This window comes from Vicia villosa, linkage group LG6 (genome assembly GCF_029867415.1).
Source record: "Vicia villosa cultivar HV-30 ecotype Madison, WI linkage group LG6, Vvil1.0, whole genome shotgun sequence".
Classification (NCBI taxonomy): Eukaryota; Viridiplantae; Streptophyta; class Magnoliopsida; order Fabales; family Fabaceae; genus Vicia; species Vicia villosa.
In genome coordinates, this window is record NC_081185.1 from 107,327,066 (window position 1) to 107,349,138 (window position 22,073).

The window sequence follows — 22,073 nt, forward strand, 5'->3', positions numbered from 1 at the left end:
CCATATAAATTTATTAGAAAGCCCTTATGCTTTTACATTACTCATTCACTCAGACGCGTCATGGAGAGCTTTCACACGCTTTTACTCTTTGAAGCTTTAAGATTTGTTAGATAAAACCTTCATACAACCACTTGCTTGAATTATTCCTGAAGATGAGTCTTAAGATGTATGTTTTTTAGTGCCATCATTAGAGGATTTGTTGTGATCATTAAACCCTAGCTTAGTCTGATTGCATATTTGACTACTTATTATACTTGCACTTAAGTTGTTAGTTGTCATCATCAAAAGCGTATTTTAGAGTATATTGTTTAGATCTTCCTAAACCTTTAAGACATGATTCCACATTCTCCCTATTTTTGATAATGACAATGCATCTCTTAAGGAGGTGGTAAAAGAAACGACAAGTATATAATTGGAGTATTTTAAACCAACACCCCCTCCCCAATTAAGTTAAGAGTATACTCTACTCCCTCTAAGAGTATACTTTCCCACCTTTATCAAAATCAAAAAGGCGAGTAAAGATGTATTGTGATAATTTAAATATGCAAAAATATTGACAAATAAAACATTTAGGAACGGAGGAACATCACTTTTTATTAAAAGCTAAGAATTCAAAGTACAAAGAAAAAATTGTAGAATTGAAATTGTACAGTAAACAAGAAATTACTGAAAGAAAATTAACAAAGCTAGAACGTAAACATTCTAAGACACATAAGTGAGTCTATTCATTTCCATAAGCATCATCGACCATTTTGATGATTTTCTTAATCTTCTCTATATCTTGGGATAAATTCTGACATATATGCAAAACATTGTTGATCTGTATGTCTTCTACTTCTTCTAACTGTTCTTCCTCCTTAATTATTGGATCATCCTGTATTTCTCCATATTTGACAAGAACTTTTATTTATCTGAGGGTGATATAGGTGATCTTATGGTTGTTTGAGTCTTCTGCTTTATCCATGTATCAGTGTTGAAGATTTCTAAGAGTTTGGTGATCTTTGCTCCATAAGAGAGTCATGTTGACTGGTTCTCTTTAGAGAGAATCATGTGGTGAAAGATTCATTCTATCTAATAATTGGAACTTCTTGGCTTATATTTTTAAATATAAAAAATTCCTTCTTATAAATATTTTTTTTAAGTTTAAATAATTGTAAGCTTAATAGTTTCTTATGATATATATGACGCATTTACTTTTTAATTTAAACTAGGTTAGCTTAGTTCTATTTTTTATGAATAGAAATATATTGAGTAAAAAATGAATAGAAAAAACTACAATATTTTAATATAACTTAACCTTTAGTCGTTAGTATAATTAAATTTGTTCAATAAATTTTGGAGGATTTTTGTTTAATAATCAAATTTAAAAAAAAATATATAAAACTAACTAATATTTCAAAAAAATTATTCATCTAATAATCATGTTTGGGGTGTTTTTAGTTTAGCGTCATTCCACATGATGTCTTTTTTTTTAAAAATAAATTCAGTTACCTGCGGATTTTTCTGCGAATCTAGTGTTACCTGCGAATTTATTTACGAAAATATTCCATGTTTGGTCTGCAGGTAAATCCGCAGGTAACACCAAATCCGCAGGTAAATCCGTAGATAATTGGAAAAAATTTATAAAAAAAAAAGGAGACGCTATGTGGGATAGTGCCTACGTGGAAAACACCCCAAACATGATTAGATGGATAATTTTTTAAAATATTAGTTTGTTTTGTATTTTTTTTTAAACTTACTTATTGAAAAAAAAACTTCTAAATTTTGTGTTAAAAAAATGCATTCCATTTCATTAAAAATGTGGTCCAAAATACAACTAGCAACATAATGTAAAAAACACAGACAAGCATAGTTTATAGATGTCCAAAAGAAAAACTAATATTGGACCAAATTAAACTAATGTACGAGTGATAACATTTTGTTTTTTGTTTTTGACAACAACTATATTTTTGCCGAACACATATTTTTTAAAATGTTGCATTATGTACATTTTTAATAATTAAGTTGCAAAATAATGGTGGAAGTCCCACTTGAAAGACAGAATTATACTAATAGATTACATGATCCGATTTTTGTTATCATAAAGTATTATATTATAGGTGTGAAATTTTGGACCTGGATTCCTATTGTTAGAATCTTGTAATTATAGGTTTTGGTTTAAAAATTCTGCAATTATACAGTCATTATTTATATGTTATTGAAATAAATTTTAAGGACTTGAATTTAAAAATTAACAAATAAATCAAAAATATAATAATTTAATTGAATGGTGGGAATATGGCTGCCTGTCACTATTTTACTATTTGAAAGCACAAAATCCATTTCCTAAAACTTCAATTATTTATTGATGACCAATTTTAATGAAAAATATTAAATATATAAGATGAGTTTTATCATCTCAACTTTTTTTTTATATACAAAATATAACAATGAAATTCTGATATTTACTTATAATACTTATAAAAATGAAATTTTGAATATTTACCGTTGAAACAATCTTGTGATTTTTGAGAGTGAAGAAAGAGAGAGATTAAGTTGAAACATCCATCAAACGTGTTCTTTCTATCATCAACACTACCAGCTCAATCTTCATCACAATATTCTACAAGCATAGAACCTAAACCATGAGAATATAACATTCCATAGTCACTTGTACCATTAATGTACTAAAAAACGTTTTTCACTTGATTGATGTGACTGGTTTTTGGCTGAGCTTGATACCTTGCACATACACTTACATCAAATGTGATATCAGATCTGCTAGTTTTAAGATATAGCAAACTTCTATTCATACTTCAGTATAAACTTTGATCAACAATACCTTCTTCATCCTTTGATAACTTCAAATGAGAGGGAGCAGGTGTCCTCTTGTGACTTGTATTTTCTATCCCAAACTTCTTCACTATGTTCTTGGCATACTTACTTTGAGAGATGAAGATAGATTCATCCATATGTTTTACTTAAAGTCCAAGAAAATATGTCAATTCACCAACAAGACTCATCTCAAATTCTGATTGTATTTATTTGACAAAGTGTTCCACCATTTGGTCTGACATTCCTCCAAACACAACATCATCAACATAGATTTGAGCAATCATAAGTTTGCCATCATTCTCCTTGACAAACAAGCTCATGTCCATTACTCCTTTCCTATAACCATTGTTAACAAGAAATTGCGGTAACCTTTCATACCAAGCTCTGAGAGCTTGCTTCAAACCATAGAGAGATTTCTTTAGCTTAAACACATGATCTGGATAAGTAGGATCAATGAATCCCTATGGTTGATCTACATAGATCTCTTCATGTAAGTACCCATTTAGAAAGGCACTTTTCACATCCATTTGAAACAGCTTAAATTTCAACAAGTAGGTCACTCCTAACAAAAGTCTGATTGATTCAAGTCTGGAAACTGAAGCAAAGGTCTCATCAAAGTCTACTCCTTCAATCTGGGTGTAGCCTTGAGCCACAAGTTTGGCATTCTTTTTGGTAACAACTCCACTTTCATCGATTTTGTTCTTTAAAACAAACCTTGTACCAATAACATTTGTTCCATCAAGCCTAGGAACTAAGTCCCAAACCTCATTCCTTTTAAATTGACCAAGTTCTTCTTGCATGGCATTGATCAAGAATTCATCAGTTAAGGCCTCCTTTACATTATTGGTTCCAATCTTAGAAACAAAGCAAGAGTTAGAAACTACTTCCCCCGGTCTTATTGAAATCCCTTGGTTAGGTTTTCCTAAAATAAGTTCCTCAGGATGATCTTTCTGAATTTTGATTAAGGGCCCTTTATCGACTTGAATATCTTCAGGTTCAGCATCAGCTGTTTCAACATTGGTGTCGTCTTCTTCCATATTTTTTGTCTCATCATCCATTTGGAAGGATGTTCCAACATTATCGTTAACATTAAGATCAGTGTCTGTGCTTGAGCCATCAATCACCAGATTTATTGATTCCATCATGACTTGGATTCTAGTGTTGAAAACTCGGTAGGCTCGGCTATTTGTAGAGTAGCCAAGAAATATTTCTTCATCACTTTTGGGATCCATTTTTCTTCTTTGTTCACGATCAACCAAGATGTAGCACTTACTTCCAAATGCATGAAAGTATTTGACAGTAGGTTTCCTTTCTTTCCATAATTCATATATAGTATTTGTTATTCCAGTCCTTAAGGTAACTCTATTGTGGATGTAACACATAATATTCATAACTTCTTTGCATGAAGCATGACTCTTGCTGATTCTTGTAGAGTTCTATTTTTTATTTCCACAAATCCATTATGCCGGGGAGTGTTAGGAGAGGAAAGTTCATGATTGATACCTTCAGAGGCACAAAATTCAATAAACTTGTTATTCTCAAACTCCCTACCATGGTCACTTCTGATCCTGACAATGTTGTTTTCCTTCTCTCTTTGCAGACTTCAAATACTTCTAATTTTTCTTTAATAAAATTTAGCCAAGTGAATCTAGAAAAATTATCAACAACAACATATGCATACCTTTTTTCCACCAAAACTTTTAACTTGGATAAGTCCCATAAGATCCATATGAAGAAGTTCCAGAACTTTTGTTGTGGTACGATGTTGAAGCTTCTGGTGTGACATCTTGGTTTGCTTTCCTATATGACATATTCAAGGATGTGATTTGACTCTATTCTGAGTTTTTTAATGATCTGTCACGATGTTGTGATATTGGGTCAGACATCTTGCCTTAATCCTGTATTTTAGTAGGAACAAACCTAAATCTCAGGGGTTTTCTCTTTATTTTTCGAGAGTTGATGGCTAAACCCAATCCCAGTATGTCATCTTCCTCCTCATACATCTTGAAGAATATCATCCAACATGTTAGATCCATTATTCAACATCCTAACACACTTGATTACATTGTCATGTTGAGATGTTAATAAGGTCACTTTACTTTGGAGTTCATAATTGTCAGCCAAATATTCTTTCTTTTCTTCCTGGAGCTTAGTTATAATCATTATTTGTTTTACTCCTATATGGTAAACTTCCTCAATTTTGTTGCACGGCTCTTTGAAAGGGATAATAAGATCATCCTCAGATATTTCTTCACTACTGGAGTCTTCTCTATAATCCCATCTCCATGTTAAGGAAGTCACAGTCTTAGCAGATTCTTCTTTAGCAGATTCATCATTTGACCACAAAGTAGTCATTCTCTTGGGTTTGATATATGTAGGACATTATGTTCCAATGTGCCAAAGTTCTTTACATTTATTTCACTGAATCCCTTTATCTTGGAGATTGCTGATGTCAGATGAAATATCTTTGACTTTTGCTCTTTCCCTTCTTTCCAGTCTTTGCAACATACTTTTAAATTAACTTCCAAGAAATACAATGGTGTCTGACAATCTTATCTCAGAATCCATAGTACCAGAAATTATGTAGAGTAAAACAACCATCCTTGTTTAAAAATTTATGTAGCCAAGATGCTAACCTCTGATTGATTTTCTCCTCTAGGAACTCAAAGTCCTTGTGTTGAAAACGACCATGTAACATAGGGAAACTCCAGTATTTCTCTAGAGTAAGAGTTTGCTTGATACCCATGTTGGAGACAATTAAATCATTTTACTCCTCTTAGTGGTAGTAGATAAGAACACCTTTAATTTAGCAACAATCACTTTTAGGCAAAAAAAACATGGCAAAACGATTCAAGATATCATAAATGATCCATGCGTGGAAGTTTGAAACCTTCACAAAAAGAAGAACATAATCAGCTAAAAATAAGTGCAATAGAGGGGATCCATTACGAGATAGTTTGACAGGTTTCCAATGGCCTCCATTATCAGCCCTGATGATTGTCTGTGACAAAAATTCCATGCAGATAACGAAGAGATAGGGTGAAAGGGGTCACATTGTCGTACTTCTCTATTTGGAACAAAATTTGGTAGTCATCTGCCATTCCAAAGAATAGACACAGAAGAACTAGTTATAAAGTGCATGATCAACTTTATAGTAATGGGAGGAAACTTATTTCGCTTTAAAAATTATAATTATAGTGTCATAAGACATAACACTTTTACTATATTATATTAAACTTATAAATATGTTGAAATTAGTGTACAAAATAATAATTGAAAGATATAATTGAATTACAATAATTATTATATTATTATATTGAAAAGTAAGAATAACATTTATTTTAATACAAAATTTATTTATTAAAACGATACTCATTTTAAATTTTAAAAAGAAGAGAACATGTTAGAAAATTGTGTATTAAATATTTTTAAAATTTAAACCAAAATTTCTTTTTAATTTTTTAATACAGTTGGTTCAAACAAGCTCTTCCAAGACTAATCATTGTAAGATTATACTCCTTCAATGAAAAAAAATTGCACGATTATACAAAATATTATTCCTTATCACTATTTTAAACCAATAAAATATTTTTAATCTTTATCTTAATTATAAACAAAGTAATCATTTTTACCTTATTTAATACTATTATTTCCCTTTAATATACTCTTTATTTGATTAAAAAAAAGTTTAATAATTATTATTATTATTATTATTATTATTTTTTTGAAAAATAATGAAAAGAATATTTGTCCTATGTTTTTCATAAAACTCAAAAAATTAATTATGTTTAATTATATTCTTAATTAATGTAAAAATATTTATTTTCATTTATAATAATAACAACAAAAAGTACTTATTTTTATTTAAATATACAATCTCAAAAATTAAATCAAAAATATTAAAAACTAATAATATCATTAAATTTATCAATAATTGATAATAAAATCTTCTCTTATCAATGAAGATCAACTTATATTTTCCATAACAATACTAACAGTTTAACTCTTTTCTTCTTATGTTACATAAACTGAAAAAAAATCTATACAATGTTTTAAAAATATGACAAGAAAATGTCTTGTATTTATAGATAGAGGTAGTAAAGTAAAATAAATAAATAAAAATTGGTCAAGTAGCCTAGAACAAGTAGAAATCACGTATTCGAGCTCGCGACTATGTACTGATATCAAATCTGCACATTTCTGTCCAATTATCAATCAAATTACTCTCTATTGTGTAATGAAAATTACTCTCTATTGTATAATGAGTAATTTATTTGAAATAAAATAGTATTTTAAAATAGATGATCTATTTCAATTTTTAATATATTTTTTAAATCATGTCTAAGACTTTTATACAATTTTTTAATCTCTGTAAAATAGTTGGTTAAATTTTATTGTGAAAAGTAGAGTTGTCAAAATGAGTTAGCCTACCAGGCCCGAAAAATTACAGAGTTTGGGCCTTAAAATTAAAGCCCATATTTTAAGGATTTTTTTAGTCTAGCCTTGAAAAGCCTGCTACCCATTAGAACTAGCCTATATGGGCAGTAGGTAGCCCATTAGCCCCGCATAATTATATGTTTTAAAAATATATATTTATATTTATATTGTCTTACTCCAAAATATCACATTGATTTTTTTCATCTCACTAAATCTTATCTCTATTCTATTCAATCTTTCTCTTTTAAATATTATACATTAATATAAGGGTTAAGTATGTTTTTGGTTCCTATATATATATATCTCAAATTTCATATTTAGTCCCTGTTAAAAAAATGACATATTTTAATCCTTATAAAAAATTTATGCATGCATTTTTAGTCCTTGTTATTTTTTAAAATTTTGAAAACTATTTAATTATCTTTAAATTTTTAAATTTTTTAATAATATTTTTCATATGTGTGTTTAGAATACTATAAAATATTTTTGTACCAAATTATAGAAATTTTTAAAATGGGAAGAATTAAATATGAATTTTTTAAATTTTAAAAGATAGTGATAAAAGTAATGTAAATCTTAACTTAGAAATCAAATTTTCAGTTTATTTTTTTCGGGAAACTTTTTATAACGTTCTTAAATGTCTGTAAAATAATCATTCAAAAAAATACATCGGTTTAATATAGTGACTAAAACTACGTGCATAATAATTTTGTGGGACCAAAATATATCATTTTTTTAATAGAGACCAAAAATAAAATTTGATTATTTTATAGGGACCAAAAACATACTTAACCCTTAATATAGTCAACATTCTTTCATCGTATTATATTAGTTTTTCTCTTATGTTAAATATTCAAGTATTATTTATACAATATAGTCATATATTGTATTTAGAAATACATTATAATATTTATAAGATATAATAAGTTCTTAAAAATGTATTATGTTTAAAATAAATATTTAGAGTTTTTATTTTATTTCTTTAATAATAAAGCTCATTCAGGTCGGGTAGTCTAGAGTCCTTACAGGGTCGAGCTCGGGTAATAATTCTCGAGCCCATTTTATACAGGATCTTTTTAGCCCAACCCTAAAAAGTCCAAGATTCGCCAGAGCCCACCTATTTAGGACCGAATAATCCATTTTAACATATCGGATAGGAATGAGGGAATAGTTTAATTTAACCATTCATAATTTTTTAGGGTCTTGCTAACCGGTACCCTTAGAGCAATGGTTAAGCATTTAAAAAAAAGAAAATATTTTATAAAAAATTTAATATTTTAATTTTTGAGACATTAAATACACAGATCATCCGGATAAATTTACAATTTTTAAAGTCTTAACTATTGCCCCGACCCCACTGGTTGGTATTTTCCAATTTTTTATTAAAAAAAGAAAGATATTAAAGAGTGAGTCAGCTCATCTGAAAAGAATTACGGAAAAGAAAGGAGAAAAAGGTGAAGAACAGAAGAAAGAATGAAAATCTGTGATCCTCGTGGATACCAACAACAACAACAAAAACAAAATCCTCTCCGCAACATTTTCTCCTCCAACGACGTCGTTTAACTCCTCCTCTTGAATGAATGGGCAACTGTGGCACCAGAGAAGAATCCGCCGTTGTTTCCAATGCTCAAGGTTCATTTTCACTCTCTCTTTCATTCAGATCTACTCTTCTCCTTCCCCATCATCATCAATCTCAAATTCAAATTCAAATTCATTTTAATTTCAACTAACTCGTAACCAACTCGTAACTAACTTGCATTATTTTCTGTTACAGTTCAGCAGCTACATCCTGCTGCCGGAGCTAGAAACCAAACCACCGGCGCCGGCGGCTCCATTGAACGGAAAAACTCCAGTCTCCGACATCATCTAACCGATTCCGCTTCGGATCTGAGCGAGTCGTGTTCAACGCCTCGCTGGAACAACGCTAATAATAATAATACACTTCTTTATACTCACGTTATAGCTTTCACGCTCTACGAGCTTGAAACCATAACAAAAAGCTTTCGCGCTGATTATATTTTGGGGGAAGGAGGGTTTGGTACTGTTTATAAAGGCTACATTGATGAGAATGTTAGGGTTGGACTTAAGTCTCTTCCGGTTGCGGTTAAGGTGTTGAATAAAGAAGGACTTCAAGGTCATCGAGAGTGGCTCGTAAGTTTCTAATTTTGTTTTGGTGTTTTTAGCTTTTTAATTTGTTCTGAATTTGTACAATTTTGTTGATTTTTGGTTTGTTTGGTGTAGACGGAGGTGAATTTTCTTGGACAGCTTAGGCATCCTAATCTTGTGAAGTTGATTGGTTACTGCTGTGAGGATGATCATAGGCTGCTTGTTTATGAATTCATGTTTCGAGGAAGTCTCGAGAATCATCTATTCCGAAGTATGCTTGATTTTCTTTTGTTTCCTTTGGTAATTTCTTAGATTTTGTTAGGAATTGAATGGGATGGGTTTGGATCTGAGTGAGGAGGATTTCTTAGCAGTGTTGTCAAATAGCAGCTATAATGTTAGAACGTAACAGAATTTTAACCGACCATTTTTTTTCTGCGGTAAACAATTCGATTAATGGCTATAGTACTGCAGCATAGCAGAGTTTGAACAAGTACTATTTTCTAGAGTCTGCGATTGAGAATATTGCATCTTAAGTGTTTGACTTTGGATAAGAGTAATGTGTTATTGAATGACCGATTCAATTGAAATGTATTGTCAATGGTGTTGTTTCATGAGTGTTTTAGTTCTTCATGTTAAATTTTAAGGTAATATTTTATGAGTTAATTGACTTTTGGTTGCACTTGTTCTGTGTTGGTCAAACATTCTTTGAATAACAGGAATGCTTCTGAAGTTTCTAATTAAAATGTTGAAATTTGTGTGATTTCTTTCTAATCTAGAGATGATTACTGTTGTTGTATTAGTTATGAAACTAAGTTTTTCTAGATTCTTGCTGTGTTTTTTCAAATTTCAACTCATTGATATGAATTTTCCTGAGGTTTCCAGAGGCAACTGTTCCTTTAACATGGGCTACAAGAATGATGATTGCTCTTGGTGCTGCCAAAGGGCTTGCCTTTCTCCATAATGCTGAAAGGCCAGTAATCTATCGTGACTTCAAGACGTCTAATATATTATTGGACTCTGTAAGTGTCTGGTATTTTTTAAGTTTATGGCTGTTTAATAAAGATTTGTTATCTTATTTTACTCACTATGTGTTGCCTTTGACTCTACAGGACTATACAGCCAAACTTTCTGATTTTGGGTTAGCTAAAGCAGGGCCTCAAGGTGATGAAACCCATGTATCCACCCGAGTCATGGGTACATATGGTTATGCTGCCCCTGAATATGTAATGACAGGTATGACCTCAATGCTCCTAACATGCTCGTTTGTAAATAAATGGGAAATGTTGCTCGAAAATTTTGACACCATAAAGTTGGTCTTATTCATCATATGTTGTGATTTGAGATTGCGGCTAATACATCTTTGATAATTAATAATGAATTAATTTAAATTTTATGCATCTGGCTGACAGTACATAGACAATAATACAATTGATTGTATTTCTAGTATCAAGGTTTTTATCTCTTTCCAGATCAATCCCATTCTTGCCCTTAGTCTTGAATTATTTTTGTTAACATGATTGAAAGAATTCTTAAAACAATATATGCTTTATTTTTAAATTTAATTTGCAAATTATTTTCCTGTTCTTTGTGTCCTTTCCTTGTGCATGTTCTGTAATAAACAAAGTTTTTTTCATTGTACTATCGCATACTCTCTCCGGAACGAAATATAAGTAAACGTGGTTTGTGAAAAGTTGACATATCTGGTTAAACATTAAGACCACATCAATTTTTCAGATGTACTTTTTTGCCTATATTTCATTCCAGTGTGAGTAGTTCATAGCACAAATCAGTTATTTGCTTAGATGTACCTATTGAGCATGCCAGTTAATATGGGGCTTTGTGTGCATGTGCTCTTGTCATGGTGCATATGTTTGAGCATGAATGGATGCACATCTAAACTTGGCATATGTGAAATTGGTCAGGCCACCTAACAGCTAGGAGTGATGTATATAGCTTCGGGGTTGTTCTTTTGGAGCTTTTAACTGGAAGGAAGTCCGTTGACAAGACCAGACCAGGGAAGGAACAAAGCTTGGTAGATTGGGCACGCCCAAAGCTCAATGACAAGAGAAAGCTCCTGCAAATAATTGATCCTAGATTGGAGAATCAGTATTCAGTTCGGGCGGCACAGAAAGCGTGTAGCCTAGCTTACTACTGCTTGAGTCAAAATCCCAAAGCAAGACCACTAATGAGCGATGTAGTCGAGACATTGGAACCCTTACAAAGTTCTACTGTTGGTGCAGACGAAGTCTCATTATCAGGATCGAATAGTGGGAGTGGCGGTCCTTTTGCCATGAACAAAATCTCCGATTACCGAATGCGTCACAAGTTTTCAAATAACGTTGGCCCAGGTGCTACTTGTCGGTCTCCAAACCCAAACTGCTCACCAGGTCCTGCTGCAGCTTTACGGGTCAGATGATAGTTTCATCCTACAAATCTGTCTGGTGTGCTACTTGTCAAGTAATAGTATTTGCTGTTAAAAATGTGGGTTCACTTCACCCTTGTATTTGTTGCTTTGTAAATGATATATTATGGCGACAAGAAGCCCTGGTGGATGATTTTTGTATCATTGTTTGATATTCTGTTCATTTCGATGGGAGTTATTGTTTGCCGAAATTTCTTTGTAGTTGTAATCATGGTGGCATCAGAACAAATATTCATGGTTCTTCACAACAGAGGTTTGGTTTTTGATTGTTAGGTAAACTGGGTGTGCAAGAGAGTCTTGTCATGTTTTAACAATTTCATAGTTTCTTTTTTCAAGTGATCTATTGGTTTTTCAAAAATTGAAGGATCATTTTTATGCTTTGTACATTGAATATCAAATAATTAATTTTTTTTTAATAAACACTGAATATCAACATCATATAATGTGGTCCAGAACAAAATGATAACGGTTTGTAGCAGTTTTAATGCTCGTGATTAATAGAGTTAGAAATTGAATAGTACAATCCTAAATAGATTTCGTCGTTTAACTAATCTACTTTAACTAACAGTGTCAGATTCTATTATTATTAACATCAATAAATGGTGTACTGTGGATCACTTTAATAATTAGTTTATGGTGGACCAATGGGTGAAATTGATACTCTGTTTAATCACAAAAAAAGAAAAATACCAGCCACACACTTTTTAACACTATTTATTTATTGATGAGACCCCATATATTAGTTATAATAATAATAATTAAAGTACTTGTTTCTTAAAAAGTTGGTTCTTAACATTATTATTTATTCCACTGGAAAATTAACAACCGTCAATGTTTAAAGTAAAACCTCATTATTATCCATGTTTCATGGGGGAGTGAAGTGAATGACCTGATAGATGTGATTTCCATTCAACAAAGACAAACGAAAATTAGTTAAATTCTGAAGCATTCATATTCATTCCCACTTTTTATTTTTCTTTTTTCCTTAGTTTCAATAGATACCAATCAGATCAATGTCTCCCTCTTTCTAGTGGAGTGTTGAAATCTAAATGCATTCAAATAAAAATCATATCTATATTAAAAAAATAAAATATAGAAAAAAAGCCAGATATTATTAAATGTTTTTTAGTAAGAAAGTATGAAAGCAAGAAAGTCAAGAATTAAATCTCAATCATTCATTACTACCACTACCCCATGATTCTTATTAAAAAAGTTATTAAATTTAAAATAAATTTAAAATTATCCTCTAAAATAATGATAAGTATACATTCTTGTCTTTCTTGCTCAAATGGTTCTTACTATATAGCATTACTCAAAAAAAATTACACACACATCTAATTAAAATATTTTAAAATGTCAAGTCATAAAAATATTTTAAAATTTACAGTGTGACTTGACGCTTTACAGGGTCATTATTGGTTGGATATTAAAATAATTTATTAATTTATTATTCAATAATACTTATTTTTTAATCTTATTTATTAATTTAATTTATACTATTTATTTTTATTATCTCATTTGTTTCAACTTTGAAATTTTAAAATATTTTATCAAGCCTATTATTTATTAATATTTTTATAATATTAATTAAAAATAGTTTATAATTTGAATTCCAAAAGAAAAAACAAATTAAACTGTGACCAAAATTTTTAAATCGAATGATTTGTCACTAAATTGTAAGATAATTTTGAATTGAGGATGACAAGCTACTAAAGTATATCATTGTAAAATTTATCATCAAACACCAACGCACATTCATATGGTTAACCATTCCTCAAACTAATTAAAATCAACTTAGCTAACCACAATTTTCATATGACAAACACTTACATATTCATATGGTTAAAATCAGTATAAAATAAATAATAAATCAGAGGCACGAACCACAAAGCCGAACTCGTGCTCATGGCTGAACAAAACTGTCATATTCTCCAAAAACAAAAACAAAAAACAAAAACAAAAAAAGATAAGATAGATAAATGGGGAGAAATGCATGAAATCCTGGTGGTGTGGTGACCCCCCAATGTTTATGTCTCCATATGACAGACATGAATCAGTCTCCAGACACGTGAGTCTTGCTCTCATAGTATTTCTTCTCACTCTCACCTTTCTTCTCATTGCGTTTCTGCATGCAAACAAATAGTGAAAAAGTAAGAAAGACAATAACAATGAGACAGAGTTCCAGACAGTCACATGTAGATGATGAAAATGAGAAATTCTAGATATATTTCCAAGATTCATGCACATGGTGCAAAGGAGGTGTGGCCTAATTGGGAGTAATGCGCCTAAGATCTTGCAAAAGTCAGTCCTTTTTGGTTGGAGAAAATTATTTTTTTAAATACAAAAAACAGCACCTTTTTTCAATATGTTTCTGTACAAATATAAAAACTAGTACTTTAGATTTAGTAGTTGTGAAAGTGATATACTATCTTACAATCTTCTATTTAATACAAGACTTCATTAGATGAAAGTGATATGCTAACTGCAAAACATAACACTTGACATAATCTTTTCGAAACATGCAGGATAATCGACATTACAAAGCTAAAATTAATGGATCTAGCTCCTCTTAATAACTGATATTATATCAGAGCATGTATACCTAATCACGAATGTGATGAATATTAACCGTTGATTTTTTTGCTTTACTAACGAAGCCTAAGCCTAAGCCTAAGCCTTATCCCACTAAATATGGTCGGCTACATTAAGCGTGGTGGTTGGCTACATAGATTAAATTCCGCCATAATGTTTGAATTCTCTCTATCTGATATACTCTCCTTAAAACGGAAATCTACAAATCTCCGTTCTACATGCCCAATCCACCTATTCCTATTTTTCACCATCTTTTTTACTTTAGGTGTTATCCATCACTCTCTCTAATATTGTCATTTCTAATCTTATTCCGTTTAGTCTCACCACACATCCAAGATTTTTAATCTTATTCCGTCTAGTCTTACCACACGAATTCAACCTAACATCCTCATCTCTGCTACACTTACTATATTCTCGTGTTGATTCTCAACCGCCCAATATTTTGTTCCGTACAATATCATAGATCTTATCGTTGTCAGATAATTTTCCCTTCAGCTTGAGCGGTACCTGTGTCACATAAAACCCCCGAGTCCCTCCTCCATTTCAACCACTCAACTTACATCCTTTTTGTTTCCCCATCATTTTGTATTACGGACCTAAGAGAATTAACTCACGTGACTTGTGGAATGATATGATCTTCAACTTTCACCTCTAGGTTAAAAAACGCTTCTCTTTTTGCTGAACTTACATTCCATATACTCTGTCTTACTTCTGCTTATGCGAAAACCATGCAATTCTAAGGCTCATCTCCAAAAGTCTTCAACATCTCATTTAAATCCTCCTTCGACTCTCCAAATAGGACTATATCATTTGCAAAAAGCATACATCTCGCTAGTAGCTCTTGGACGTGTTCTTTGAGTACATCCAAAATTAAAGTAAAAAGGTACGAACTTAGGATTGAACAAAATAACTTCCCCCAGTTGAAGCAAGTTAACTAAGCATAACTAACTAAATTGTATTAATCTTGAAGCCCGGTCTTTGAAACAAACACTGGGACACCACACGACACAGACACTGACACCGATAATGTCAAAAACATAGGATACCGACACTGCTACATATATGATATAGTATTTGAGCTTTATTTATACATCTATTATTATTGAAAAAGTTCTAAATATTCTAATCAAAATTAATGTCTTTAATTCTTTATTGATAATCTTGCTTTAATACATGTTTAACTCTTTTAGATGTGAGTGAGATTTGTCAACAAAAAAAAAAGTATAGGGTGTGTTGAAGCAAAGAAAAAAACAAATTCTTTTGAAGCACTTGTCTTAATTGTCCGACACGTGTTGTATGAATGTCATACGAGTGTTGACACCGATTTAAAGAGTGTCAAAGCAAAGAAAAAAACAATTTTTGGGGACACATGTTTGATTTTTCCGAGTGTATACAAGTGTCAGACATCAGTACATTTCGAACACCGCAACATACCTACTCCTAAAGGTGCCTGTGATTCATAGGTATTAAGATAGGTTTGTAGAGCAGACATCATCTCAAAACGAAGACGACTCATGCTTTATCCCACTAGATGGGTTTAGGCACATAGATATTGATGTTATTGAGCTTTATCAAAAGCTAAATTTTCATTAAAACAATTTAGATTTTTTTTAATGATTTCTTTCAATAGAACACAACTGCTTCAGCCTACCTTTCAATCCTATTTGATCACTTTTCTCAGTAATGCCTCAACAAGTACCACTCCAACAAAAAGAAAACACTATATAGAGCTTTGAGTGAAAATATGTCTTGGCTTGACACACAAGTAAATGATTATGATAAAAAATATGCTGGCGATCTTAAAGAGACAATGAGAAAATAACAAGCTCGAGAATCCAACCATACGAATTAACCAAATAAAAACAAGGTCTGAATATACCTGGTATGCTTCATGATTTGACACAATCCTCCTAATTATTGTAGTAGTTGTTATATCTAAAGGACTATCTAAAACTTGGAATATGCCAAGGCTAATGGGAACGGCATATGGATTCGATTGTTCCTGTATGAAAACCAATGTCAGTAGCAACTTAACATCCTCTTATATTAATTAGAAGTATAAATGATGAATACATCATTGAAGCAGAAAAGTATACAATTTACCTTCTGAAAATCAGTATTTTCGGCACATGTTCCATGAGCAACTACTGAGATGTTAAATGTCGTGATCTGCATTCAAAGAATTTGAACAATGTGTCACATACTCACATTACCACAATCCACGACTCTAATCATGTAACCTCAACGGACGAAAATCAAACTCTTGAAAATAATTAAAAGTCGAATAGCTCAAAAGTGTTTATAACAAGAGAAAAGAGTCATCATACACAAAGAATTAAAAAAAAATAAACAAGCAAAATTTAGACGAACCATATCCTTGGACACCTCCCACGGTGCACCAATTATAACCTCATCCACATAGCGACATGCTAAGACACTTAGACTTCTTTCATGAAGACTCATGATGGGGCGATGTAATCCCCTAGTTGCACTGCTAAGCCGAAAAAATTCAAATATTGTCACCATGTGCATTATATAAACATTAACAATTATAGATCATAGATGCTCAAATTATGCTAAATACAATTTATAACGTTCAATTCAAAGCAGAAGTGTTGCCACTAATGTAAATGCAATAAGCCAACAAAACAGAAGATATGTGTATCTCTAAAAACTAATTCAAATAAGACGGAATTTGTAATAATTCAAAGTTTGATATGTTAAAAAATGGTTCAATTGTGTTACTATTTTATTAATGTATGAAGTAAATATTATTAATTTTAACATAGCCATATGCATTCAACATTTGTATAACACCTTCCAGCCCTAATTCCGTTACAGATTATTAAGGGAGTATGCATGGTTTTAAAATAGCGGATGCGGTTGCAGGTGTTGCAATTGCGGGCATTACGGTGTGAATTTTGATTGGAAGGTGTTTGAAAAACAATTAATGTTAAGATTTATCCTTACAATAGAAGTAAATTGAGTTTTGGGATTCTGAAATTTTGAATTTTGATGAAAATACTTGAAGAAACATGGGCAAAGTTGTCTGACTCTGATGCGGTTTCTAATGCAGCCAGAAGCGTAATTTTAAATCACACCGCAATTGCAGTCCGATGCAGTTGCGTAGACTACAGCATCAGATATATTGCTACCTCAATGTTGCGGACTACAATTTAAAATCATGGGAGTATGTTAACTTCAGCTCATGATAGCTTATGATACACCCTACACATACTATCCAACTGTAATGGTAACAGCAATTGAATAGTAAGAATAATTTCAGAAGCAGAATATTCATTTCTCTCAAATTTTATATAGATAGTTTCTTAGAATTTGAGTTAGTCTAACTCAACCTCACAACAAAACCAGTTTGTAAGGTGTGGATTGCCCAAGATTTATAAACGCTACATAAGTCATATCAATAAGAAATGTGGAACTAAATACAACCCTTCACATCCAACACAATGAAGGTGTTGAAGGCAGCAACGAACGCAACCCAAATGCTGCAATTAGGGGGCTAAGGACACTAGGACAGACCACAGTGAAGGCAGAATTCCCAACATAGTTTACAAATACTAATATGGCATCAGATCACCTACTATTATATCCAAGCACACCAAGCCTTAATAGTGGTGGGCGTGAAGGGATGTATTCAGACAAACCCAAGTACCACATTGAATAGAGATAATGTATGAAATGAGTTTATAAAAAATAACACCCTTCAGATTACAAACTGGTATTGTCATAATTAAATAAGTCCAATATAAAAACCCAAAACAGATTTTTTTGGTTGCTTTTCACTTATGGTAACACTGATTTTTTTCGAAATATTAGCAGGCATGAAAAGGCAGAGATGTAAAGGTATTCAACCTGACTGTCTGATCTGTGTGTATTCCAACAAGAAGAAAATCTCCACGAGCCCGGGCAAGCCTCAAGATCTATATAAAATGAAGATCTGTTAATAAAAGGCACAATATCCAGCTACACATCCATTTAAACAAAGAAAACTCCATAAGATTTTTGTGTTCTTTTTCCATAAAACAATTCGAAACTAAAGGGCTCTACATCACATAGCAATATAGGAGGTTATAACCAGCGATAACAGGATCTAGTATGGATTAGCTTAGTTTGCATGTTTGATTAGATTAGTTTGCATTGAAACAGCTTATAAACATGTTAATGAAGGAGCTTTTAAACTACTAAAAAGCTATTTTTAGGTAATGATGATCGAGCAATACCAAAACACTATAGGATATGCAGTGAATTATTAAGCAATTATTATGTAATAAATTATGCAAACAATACCTCCACATGTCCGGCATGAAAGAGATCAAAAGCGCCATCTATATATACAATGCGTGCATCAGGTCCTGGACTCTGGAACAACAAACAAGAGTAGATTATCACATGATATGAAGAAATTACTGAAATACGCAAGTTTTAATCTGGAGAAAAATGTTACACCATCTTTAAGTTACAAGAAATCAATATATCAGAAAATTTATGAAAAAAAGAAGTTCAAATCACTCAATTGAACTTCCTTCATATACTCCAAGAAAGTCTAGCTACTGTGTAGTTCTTTTTACGGTTTTCCATGAATGTCACTACTTAACAACTACTATAGGTGATCACAACTTCCGATCAACACAAATACAAATGAACGATATACCTAAAATGAATTTCCAGAGGGTAAAGAGTGTTAAATCGGTCAATAAGTTTGTAAATTGTATGCCACCAATGTTGTTGCTTTCCTATTTCTAATAATCCAATGCATACAACATAGCTAACTAAAAGGAAGTTCCATAGCAAGGCTATTGGAGATCAGTTGCTCCCATTGTTAACCCATTTTTGCAATCCTTTCACACAAAAAAACTTTCTCAGGCATAGGAGGATAACTTGGAACTTGGTTAACCCGGATTTGTCTCAGGTTTCCAAAACCATTAAGTGCGATAAACAAGGTAGTTACATGAATACATTTATTAAAACAATGAAAAGTACAAGGAATTCGGACGACAAGGGGTCCTTCATGGCAACAATAGAAACAAAGAGACACACCAATAGAGAAAGATTTTTAATTAAACATACCCTCCCATTTGAAAACTGAACAATTCTACGAGATGTAGGCAGAAAATGAGATACACGGGTTCCACTAGCAACAACACCATCATCAAACTTCTGACCACGGCCATTACTGAACTGTCTTTGTAAAGAAGAATGATTATGAGCATCAGCAATAGTCCTTTCTCTTACACACAGCAGCATTCGACCTGCATTTGAAATTGTCGTATTACACTAGTTATAAATTGTTAAATATATTCTCAAGCAGCCCTATCGTCAAGAAGAAAACGTAACCAAATCTATGCTTGCAGAACAAAGAGAATCATCTAGAATGGCGTAATCAACAAAAACCATCGCTTGTCAAGTGAGAATACTATCATAGTCCACAGAATAATTTATGCTTATCGACTACAAGAAAAATCTTTAACAACACGAGAGCATTCTATTCAAATAATGCAATAATTTATGAAAACTTCATACAACAAAGAGAAACAACACGCCGAATAGCACCACTACCAAATAAAGAAATATCACTCCATTTAAAAGTAAGCATGATAAGACTACTAACCAACAATATCAGTGCTAGAAACTCCTTCAGTGCGCTTGATCTGTTTATAACGTCCAGCCTTTTTAGCATGAGCATAAGCATCCGTTCCATCCGGAAGAACACAAGGATCATCCCCATGAATAATATAATCTATATTATACTCATCAAAAAGCTTCTTCATAAATTCCTCCGTTATCGCATACGGAGCTTCAGGAATAACCTCATCAACCCATTTCACAGCATTCACCATAATCAACCTATCACACCCATCACCACAATCAATATCTCAAATAAATACCAACCAAATACACAAATCAAAATCACAAATGCCAAATCAAAAATCAGTTTCAACATTTACACAAATACCATATATGCAAAAACACATATCTTCCATGTAAGTGCAATCAATTAATTTTTTTAAAAAAATGAAAACAACATCAAAACTATATAAAATAATGAGAAAAAAAACAGCTTTTTACTCCTAAATGGATAATGAAATTGAAATATGGAAAAAAGGGAAAAAGGGGTATGAAACAAAAAAACATAAAAAAATGAAACCTTTCATGTAAAGGGGTAACAGGAGGACCCTTATTAGCAATAATCTCATCATCACTAACAACCCCAACAATCAATTGATCACCAAGAGCACGAGCCTGACGCAGAGCATTACAATGACCATAATGCATCATATCAAAACACCCATCCATGTAAACACGAATCGGTTTTTTGTTCCTTCTTCTACTACTACCATTCCTTTGCCATAACCCAAATGGCCCAGAAGCATATATACCCAATACTGATACACCAACGATCATAACCCCGACAACCCACTTCACCACCGCGTGCTTCTCCGACAACGATTCAATTACACTACTACTACCCATTTCTTCTTTTCCTTGGTTTCTCACTCACCGATGATTCTTCTGGCTATTCCTCATTCGCAGGGTGAGGAACCGAATAATGGTAAACGTGAAGGAATTGTGGAAAGTGAAATATTCGGTTTTTTGGATTGGATGCTTACTTTTTTCCTTTTCAGGTTATTATTGTTCTGTGAAAATAAAATTGGGCCACAAAGGAAGACAGATTTGGTTTGGGGGTGGGATGGGATGGAATAGACAACATTGTAGAGACATAAGAGCCACACAGCCCATCGTATTTTCTGTAGTCTCTTTCATATGTCGGCCCATTCTTTTTCTGTTTTTTGTTTCAAAAAAAACTATTATATTATACTTCTTTTCAAAGAATTCTATTATACTTTAGGAAATACAATTGGCGTCCACCATGTAGCTGGGTAAAAGTGACCTAGGTCATACTAATTATTGTCCACCACTCACTATCATAACATTCTCCAAGACGATGACGAAACAAAGTTTCAATATTGACGTCAATACCATCCCACGAGACTTTGCCGATGGTGGAAAATCTAGTTCCTCTCGTCAGAAATACACTAAAAAGATTATGACGACGCGATAATACGTGCCAATCGTGAAATAATTCGAGTGAAGGAGTCAGAATATGAAATCACCTTCTCTAGCGAGGATGCCATTAACATCATCCCTCATAAGAATAATCTCATGGTGATAACAGTTCAGTATGCTAATTGGGATGTAAAACAGGTGTTGATTAAGCTTGGGAGTTTAACATACTTCTTGTTCTAAAGTGCTTTTAAGGGACTTTAACTCAACCTATATGATATTTGAATATTCCAAGGCCATTTGGTTGGTCTTTTTGGATAACATATATAGGTGAAGGGTCACATAACTCTCAAGACAATGTTTGGGCCAGAGACCATTGCGAAATCTGTAAGGTGAAATATCTTATAGCAAACACCTCATTCCCTTACAACACCATCTTAGGGCGGCCTACCCTCATCTTATTAGGGACAATCTTATCCACCCACCATTTATGTATGAAATATATGCTACCTTACATGCGAGTCATGGTGGTTAAGGGGGATCAAGATATTACCCACGAATATTATCATAATATTTTGGAAATGAGAAAGGAGCAAATCTCCATAGCTGACGCCTCATAGCCAAACATGCAAGAAATAAAGGCTGAGAGCTGGAATCCCATATTGGAGGAAAAACCGAA

The 22,073-nt window shown here is 32.3% G+C and overlaps 2 protein-coding genes across 2 annotated transcripts; one reads left to right on the forward strand and one right to left on the reverse strand.

Moving 5' to 3' along the window:
• Positions 1–8,671: 8,671 nt before the first annotated feature.
• Positions 8,672–12,093, forward strand: LOC131609512 (probable serine/threonine-protein kinase PBL8). The gene is made up of 6 exons (XM_058881220.1): positions 8,672–8,883; positions 9,026–9,402; positions 9,493–9,628; positions 10,240–10,376; positions 10,467–10,590; positions 11,280–12,093. Exons 1-6 carry the CDS (start codon positions 8,832–8,834, stop codon positions 11,771–11,773), a joined length of 1,320 nt encoding a protein of 439 aa, XP_058737203.1. The 5' UTR covers positions 8,672–8,831; the 3' UTR covers positions 11,774–12,093.
• Positions 12,094–13,562: 1,469 nt separating this feature from the next.
• Positions 13,563–21,077, reverse strand: LOC131609513 (ethanolamine-phosphate cytidylyltransferase). The gene is made up of 9 exons (XM_058881222.1): positions 20,538–21,077; positions 20,001–20,236; positions 19,460–19,641; positions 18,680–18,751; positions 18,245–18,312; positions 16,742–16,862; positions 16,475–16,540; positions 16,251–16,373; positions 13,563–13,904 (listed from the first exon to the last, which is right to left on the reverse strand). The coding sequence occupies exons 1-9, from the start codon at positions 20,861–20,863 to the stop codon at positions 13,833–13,835; spliced, it is 1,266 nt and encodes a 421-aa protein (XP_058737205.1). The 5' UTR covers positions 20,864–21,077; the 3' UTR covers positions 13,563–13,832.
• Between the last annotated feature and the right edge of the window lie 996 nt (positions 21,078–22,073).